The sequence below is a fragment of the Galeopterus variegatus genome, unplaced genomic scaffold (assembly GCF_000696425.1).
Source record: "Galeopterus variegatus unplaced genomic scaffold, G_variegatus-3.0.2 Scaffold8929, whole genome shotgun sequence".
Classification (NCBI taxonomy): Eukaryota; Metazoa; Chordata; class Mammalia; order Dermoptera; family Cynocephalidae; genus Galeopterus; species Galeopterus variegatus.
In genome coordinates, this window is record NW_007735040.1 from 35915 (window position 1) to 44544 (window position 8630).

Genomic DNA, 8630 nt, shown 5'->3' on the forward strand with positions numbered 1-8630 from the left:
CTCCCAAGAAATTTGGGGGAAAAAAATAAAAGGGCCGAGGAGCAGCTTTTTTCTGGAAAAAAAGGAAAAAAAAAAAAAAAAAAAAAAAAGGCAAAATCATCAACTTGGAGGGGCTTGGGTTAACCTGAAGGGAGACTTTTCTGACACTGATCGTTGTTAAACATTGAATTGGGTTAAACCATAAACATCTCTGCTGAGATCCCTTTCCTGTAAGAGGGTGGTCCTTTGGAGTGGGGTGATCAGCTGGACAAACTCTCTTAGCAGAATTAAATCTTTGGTGGGAGCCCATGCAAATGTCATGGCACTCTTTCAGACTTAGGTATTTATCTGTTTTTTACGAATTCTTTTAGGGTTTTCAGTCTGTCAATCAGTCATTTAGTAAAAGTCCTTTGGCTTAGATAATATGGTGTTCCATACAGTCCCACACTGTTTGTCACTAATTTGAACATAGTTGTCTATCCTGTCATAATTGCAGGGTCATTTTTTGTCTCTCAAAAACTGGCTGACTTGTTGGTTTGTTTGTCCTCTGTGGCTCTCCCACTCTTTCTTAAGAAGACTGTCACCAGCCAGATGAAAGACCTCTGTGGGGTTCAGGTGGTTCTGAGCAAGGCTGATGTCCCATGTGAGGAAGGTGTGTGAAATGGCAGTGTGCACGGTGAGGGGCACGTGGACGATGCGTGCCTTCCACAGCAAACAAGAGTGCATCTGAGTTCCAGAGTCTACATTCTCCTGGTGATTACCTGTGTGTGCACTGCCATAGCTCCCAGTGACGGGAAACAGATATTCAGTGGTGTAATGATAAGTAATGGAGTTGAGCTGGTTGTATTTCCTTTATTGCTTTTCTCATTTGCTAGGTATTTTGGAGAGTATGAAGCTTCCATATTAAAAAAGAAACAAAGGCACAGAGGCAGGGAGTTAAACCTAAATAGGCAGTGGAGGAGGGGCTCGGTTAACTTTCTTTTCCAAGGCCTTAAGGGATCTAAAAAAAAAAAATCTAGGACTATATTTGGGCTCTTGTAATTGGTTAAAGTAAGCTTGATATTTGTAACCATTTTAAACTACTTAGGGATATATTTCAATTTGACATTTGCTTTCTTGGGAATCCTAGTAAAAGTAAAATAATTTCTCCTTTTGTCTCTTTCCTTATTCTATTTTTTCACTAACTGTCTCTTAATGACAAGGCCTTACCTACTAATCGAAGACAGTATTGTTGAGGGAGGTATAGGAGATGAGGATGTATATTTTAAAACTGTTAAGCTGGATGGTTAGCAAGAATGAGCATTAGCTTCCATAGCACACTTTTAGCAGACAGTTGATTTATCCAGAAACCACCCTGAGAACAGCTTCCCTCTACTTCTTCTGGAACAGAGCTGCCACCTATAACATGACCACTTACTGGAGTAACAATCTGTCTAGATGCAAAGAAGCACAGCCTTCACACAATCTCGTGTGTGTGTGTGTGTGTGTGTGTGTGTGTGTGTGTGTGGTAGATGTGGGGAAGAAAGCATGCTGACATTTTCCTGAAATGCTCATTCAGTCAGGCCATCTGACCCATGTCCAATATTCCAATGCAGTAATTCCAGGAGAGCATTTAACACGAGTCCCATCTTTTTAACTCTATCTGGCTAGCAGCTCTACCAGTTGTCATTTCCTTGGTCAACTTTCTGTTAAGGTGGTCCGGGAGTTGAGGGGCTTCCTTTTATAGCTCATCTCCTATCTCACTGTTACAGGGGCATTTGAAAGCTGTGAGCAATGGTAGGGAGTTTGCCAACTCTCTCTCTGCCCAGAAATGGACGTACATTAACATTATCAAATGTCTAATCAGCGAGGCAGCTGTGTTTTGCTGAAAGGGCTCCAAACCACCTGATTCATGTCTTCCCTGTAAAATAAATTATAATGGCGCCTGTCAGGTGACACCTGTTAGAAGTCCTACAAAGCATTTTCCCTAAATATGAAACAGTCCCTGCCTCTTTTTATAATCTCCTGGGCAAGACTTTAGGATATTCTGCTGCATCTGCCAAGGGGATAAACAACCCTAGCCTTTAGTCTCTGCACATGTACTCTGCTTTCCCAATCTGTCACTGCCTGACTCAGTTTAGGTCCTGGGAAGCTGCATAAACACTATCTAATCTCCAGCTTCAGTTCATCAGGAACTGGTCAGGTTCAGAAGGCAGCTGAACATGCGTGGGAATTCTCAGATGCAATTTAGAAGTTTCTATTTGGGGATTCTTGGTTTGAGCCAAGTTGCTCTCCTGTCCTAGGGCTGCCTAGGACTACAGGGGAGGTGAAAGCAAGCAAGACCTGCTTGGTTTGCTGTGGGTAAATGAAGCCATCTGATAGCAAGTTGTGTTAGATTAAGCAGTAAAATGCTGGCCCTTGAAATTTTGATATTACGGTTGACACTTAACGACATGGGTTTGAACTACATGGATCCACTTATACTGGATTTTTTTTTCAATCAGCCATGGATTGAAAATACAGTATTTGAGGGATGTGGAACTTGCATATATGAAGGACTGACTTCATATCTGTGGGTTCAGCAGCCAACTGCGAGACTCGAGTATCCACAGGTTTTGGTATATGTGGGCATCCTGGAACCAATCCCTGGTGGATACTGAAGGACAACTATGTTTTATACCCTGCTCCAGGGAAGCAAAGAGAGTATCTGCCGTCTAATTTTTTTCCGTGTACTTTCTGTTGTGTATTTGCCTCCGTTAGGGATAAGGCTGGCCACTTCCTTAAGGCTGTCAATCTATATTCTCAGGGTGGGAAAATACGGGTGCATGTGTATATGTTTGTATGTATATGTGTACAGAACAAAACAATCTTATGAGATCAGGAAGAAATGTTCCCTTTGTTTGGTGTGCATGACTTTCCTTTGACTTTGGCAAACTTGATGCTTTTAAATCCTGAATGTGAATGGGTCAGACAGTGACGATATGATACTGTATGTCACATATAGATCTGATCTGAATGTATATATATATATATATTTATACTATATGTATATATGAAGGGTGTTCAAAAAGTACATGGAAAGATTCATATTATCTTTTAATTCAATTTTCCATGAACTTTTTGAAGTCCCCTCATACACAGGCATGCAAGAAACGGGTTAGAGATGTCCTACTCTGGAAACCATGAAGCAGAAAGTTCTTTATTCTAATTATGTGCATGATTTGAATTCTTTTAAAGACCCACTCTTGCATTCTAGATGCTTCTCTCTGAATTTACCCTGGCCCAACACACGACCATCTACCCACAGATTCATAAATGAAGGGACAGCAAGGGCAAGTGGTGGAAGGTGCTTGTACACCATCAATGAGGACACAGTGCTGCTGTCGGTCACGCTCAGTGCACATCATTGAGATGGGAACTGGGCTTGCAAATGCTGTCTTCCCAAATGCCACTCTTCACTAAAGACCACATGCCTCCTGTGAAGCGGAGCTCCCAGGCAAGGAAGGTGCTCCATGGCTGCTTGGATGGGTTTTCACTGCGAGCTGGGAATGAACGGGGAGGAGTGCGGGGGCAGGGAGGACCGGGCAGTGCTGGAATGAGAACGGGGCGGCACGGACCTCCCTCAGCCTTTCTTGTTTTATATAGTCTAAGCCACCTATTTAAACTTTCTTTCAAACAACAAACCAGTCAATAACACAGCATTCACAATAACCAACTTTGCTCCCCCTCATGTAATACACAGGGAAAACAACCAGAGTTTTTTCAACTAAAAGTTCACTTCCTCATTGTCTTACACTTAAGGAATCAGCACAGATTCTTGCCTTGATACAAAGTCCCGCCACCCCCTGATGAAGGAGATGTAGGTTTCCTTCACACATCTGAAAACCCGACTTTGCAAAGCAGGAGAGACTCCTAGGTGGCAGCATCCTGATTTCTTGTTTTGCCAGGAGGCCTCCGCGGGGAGGTGCATTTTGCTTGTAGGTGCAGAGCAACGAGGGCCACTGCCTGTTACTACCATGCTCTGTGACAAAATAGACTGGAGACAGGAACACACCTGGTGAAGTTCCCCATTTGTGGTGTGTGCCACCCAGCCACTTGCCAGCTATCCACTTGTTCAGCTGGGTTGAAGGAAAGCATGACTTTGGGAAATGAAAAGCTCTACATATTTTTTCATCAATTTAATTTGCCTATTTTTAAATTCCCCCTGCTGGTCTCATTTTCTACCGGCATAGACTGAGAAATCACATAGGTGTCAAACAGAATCTGGGGGCATTGAATGAATGAGATGAATATATCCCATGTGATGGTGAGCAAAATCAGGAAATCAAAACATTGGAGTGACTCGCTTGAAACCAGTGTAAAGAAGCTCTCAAGTATAGCCTTTAGCGCACTTTAAAAACCAGAAAGAGTCCCAGGTGGGGTCCTGATGAAAGAAGAGATATGGATGATGCATACGCTTTAACCAAATCCTGGTCCTGGCACGAATTGATGCAGGACTCAGAACCCTTCCCGGGGCATGTGGAGTGTGCAACTGCCTTTCCAAACATCTCTAAGCTGCCTCAATCCAAGCAGTATTGATCTGAGTTAATTTACTTTATTGGGAATAATGATTTCTTCAGACCCTGAAGCCCTACGGCCACACTGGAAAATGCTATAAAGAACTGTGCTCTTATGTTCCCATTAGGTGGCAAGTCCCTGCAAGCACCTCTGCTGGATGGTGATTTTTTTCAGACATCTAGGCTCTCTTGGCAGGTGTTTTGACTGCTTGTGAGCCCTTAGCATCAAAATATGTCTAAGTGACAATCACAGCTAAACTCACCCTCTTCATTTGATGATAATGGGACATGCATTGGAACAATATAGGTTCAGTTTATATAGTCTTGCTGTCCTAGAAAAGCACTAATTTGGTTTATAGTCATATTTTCTATTTGCATGCTGGGACAATATAAGGAAAAACAAAACAAAACAAATCCAACCCTGGTCACCTCCCCCTTTCCCCCAAACCAATATCCACCCAGTCTGGGTTTTACCTCTGTCTGTCCTAAGTAACCCTGTGGGGTTTCAGTCAGTGCACCCCAGTGGGGGTGGGCAGATAGTCATCCCTGTTTGGCTTGTGGGAATGTTTTGGAGAGCTCAACTCAGGGCCCCGACAGACCCTCTCCACCAAGCCCTCCTTGTGAACTATTTCTCTAAACTGTCTACCTTACCAGGCAGGATCCCAGTAGATCCCTGGCAGACTGCAGGTCATAGTAGTGCTACCTTTGCTAATTCCACTAGTCACCTCTTGCACTTAAGAGGTAAACCCCAGGCTGGGGGCTGATGCCCCTCTTCAGATACGTACTATAAATAACTAGAGCTATCCCTGAAAAGATGCTTTTGTACTTTTATATATATATGATTTTATATATATATATATGTAATTGTTCTTTTCTTGTGTTAGTATACAGGTATGTATTCACCTATAGGTATGGAAGGAGAGGTATAGTACAGGAACAGGCAGAATTTGTGTGTTTGTGTGTGTATATTTATAATATAGCCTCGGTCCTGGTTTGCATCATTACAGCGAATGTACCTCCAACCAGCAAGGAGTACCTGTCAGTGGTGAGAGAAGAGAAGCCCCCGGTGGACGGGTCTCTGTCTCTCACATGAAGTCATCTCAGTAGGCAAGGGTGGCTGCAGTCTGTGAAGTGAACGGGCCCAGCGTGAGTCTGTCCCTCCTCAAATCCACCAAGGAGGGACACTCAGCACCCAGGGCTGTGTGCCGCCTGCCTCTTCTCCAGAAATCAAGGAGCTTAGAGCCCAGAGCAGGGAGGGGCTGTCCATGCTGTTGGTTCAAGATATGGCTTTTCCTGCTAGATGGAGACCGGGCACACAAGAATTCTGTCTTCTAGGAGGACGCTGACCACCAGGAACACGAAGTAGAGGCCGAACATGATGAAGCCCAGCACTTTGTTCATCCGCCACTTGCAGAGGGCGATGGAGAGGATGACGAAGAGCAGCATGATGAAGAGGAGGACGATGGCACAGAAGAGGCCATTGCTGCTGACCGCCACTGGCTGGAATCTGTGAATGACGGTGTACAGGAGCCAGGGCAGTGGGAGCCTGGGGGAGGGGGGTACAGTCAGACATGTTAAAGAAGTCGCACGACCTACCATCAGCTCCTTAGAATCTGCAGTCTGAAAGGGGTGTCTTGCTGGGCTCACTGTGACTCGGGCACGGTTGGCCCAGGAAATCAAATAAGTCAATCAGATGAACTTTGAAAACCTTTATCTATTTCCTCACCAAATTAGCGAGAAAGAGAATTTGCTCTGCAGTTGAACAAAGACATGACTGCTTGCAGGTGATTTCTGCATTTGACTTGAAATTATCTTTTGTTTCTTTCCTCGTTGAGACTAAAATGTTGCTCTCAGCCCTAAAGAGGTGAATTGCAGGGTTTGAACAGGGAGGAGAAGTCAAATGGCGAAAGGTATAGAAATGAGTGGTGGAGATGAGAAAAAATAATTTTTTAAAATGGAGACAGAAAATTGCAATGATGTAATTAACAATTTAAAAGCAAGTGAAATTAAATGATAATGGTGGGGGCCCTGAGTCAATATAGAAACCTCAAGTTTACTTTGGAAAAGATGTTGACAATCTTTGGATTAAAAAAATGGTCTTTCTGGGCTGGCCAGTTAGTTCAGTTGATTACCAACTGAGCTAACCGGCCAGCCCAGAAAATAAAAGATGATTGTCAACATAAATAAAAAGATAAATAAATAAAAAAGTTAGGTAAATAAAATAAAAGATGATTGTTAACATCTTTTCCAACCAAGGTCAAGAATTCAAATCCCCGTACTGGCCAACTGCAAAAAAAAGGTTGTTCTGAAAGATTTGAGGAAGATAGTATCTGACATTTGTGATGTATGTTTTTAAACTTTATTATGTATTTTTATATAAGTTCTTTCCCTTTTCATCTGACTGTTAAAATCTGATGCTTCTTTTGCTTCCTGTCCAGAGTGGTGATTCTGAAAGACGACAGGAAAGCTAACTGGCAGGTATATCACAGGGGTTGACAAGAACTCTGTGGGAGAGGAATGTGGGTGAAAACCCATGGCTCAAGTGGCCTGGGCACCTCCAAGTGGCTGGTCAAATGCAGCTGGTTCTACCCCTTGAGCCTAATGATGAAAGATTGGCTAGGGATACACGGACCCCTGACTGAGCATTTTGCATGGCAAATGGCTAAGAGAGGTTCAGTTTTGCCCTGATCTCAGGGTGTGGACGAGGAGGTACCCTTCTGAGATCTGAAGGAAAAGCAAATAGCTTATGAGAGAAATAATGAGGGCGAAAGGGGCAGTGAGTTCACATCTGTCTCCTCTGCTGGAGAGAGAGCATGTGAAGGCAGAGCCCACCCATTAGGCGTCTTTGAATTCCCAGGACCTCGCACACGCAGGGCCCTGTCAGGTGCCTATGTGAGCCTGGGCCAAGCCAAAGTGACTGATGTGACTGCCTTGTGGTGATAAGTATAGGCACCTTGCCTGTTGGAGCCTGGCTGGGAGGCTCTTACTTCAGTGGACATTGTCGGGGAGGGGTTCCACTTAGAGCAGCCCAGGGAGCAAGGTGTGATTCCAGTTCTCGGCAGGAGGGGACAGCCCTGTCATCCTGGGGTCAGCAATGGAAAATTAGAAAAGGGAAGGGGAAGACCTGAGAGGGGGGTGATACAAAAACAAAAACCATTCATAAGGACTTGTCTTGGGAAACTCTTCTCCCATATTTCCCAACTCTTATGTAGAAAAACGAGGGTCTTTTAAATGAGACATGCACACATACGTGATACAAAAACAAAAACCATTCATAAGGACTTGTCTTGGGAAACTCTTCTTCCATATTTCCCAACTCTTATGTAGAAAAACGAGGGTCTTTTAAATGAGACATGCACACATACACATGCATGCACACACACAAACACACAACATACATTCAATTCTGGTGCAATCCTTTAGGGGAAAATGATTTAAAAAATTTTTTTTCATCTATCAATTCTATTATGAGTGATCAAGCATACGGAATAATTTAAAATGCAGATGCAACTATATTAAAAAATGATCATTTCAGTGTTATTTTGAGTAGTAAAAAATTGGGGATGTCTAATAATAAGGAACAAGTTAAATAGTGAATGAATCAATGTAATGTAATATAGTTGTTTAAAATCACAAGCTTATAACGATACAGGAAAATATTCATGATATAATTCTAAATTTAAAATGAAAGATACACATAAAAATAGGAATGTAATTTCAATCACATGAAATATATATGAATTAAAAAAGGGTGGTGGATTATCATTGATCTTTATACTTTACATGTATTTTCTAAATCTGTGAGCATGTATTAATCTTATGAGCAAAAAGAAAATGCTAGCAAGGCTATATAGGAACTTTCATACTCAATATATTGCTTATGACATCACTCAACATATTGCCAATGATGTTGTAAACTGGTATAAACTCTTGGGAAAGAAACTTTTGGAAACAAAATACACAAAATACATCAACAGCTATTAAAGTGTTCAAAATATTTAATCCATTAATACTTTTTTTTTTTTTCTTTTTGTCTTTTTTTGTGCCCGCCAACGGATCGCAGCCCTCAGTGTCGCGCCTGTACCGGACCGGGACCGGCAACGGGAGCGCAACCCT

At 42.7% G+C, this 8630-nt stretch overlaps 1 protein-coding gene across 1 annotated transcript in view; it reads right to left on the reverse strand.

Moving 5' to 3' along the window:
* Positions 1 to 1162: 1162 nt before the first annotated feature.
* Positions 1163 to 8630, reverse strand: part of LOC103608865 (sodium/potassium/calcium exchanger 2) — a gene marked incomplete at its 5' end in the record, with an annotated part of 17084 nt that continues 9616 nt past the window's right edge. Inside the window, one exon of the mRNA XM_008593265.1 lies at positions 1163 to 6060. Within this exon, the coding sequence (XP_008591487.1) occupies positions 5811 to 6060 (250 nt within the window). The remainder of the gene's footprint in view (positions 6061 to 8630) is intronic.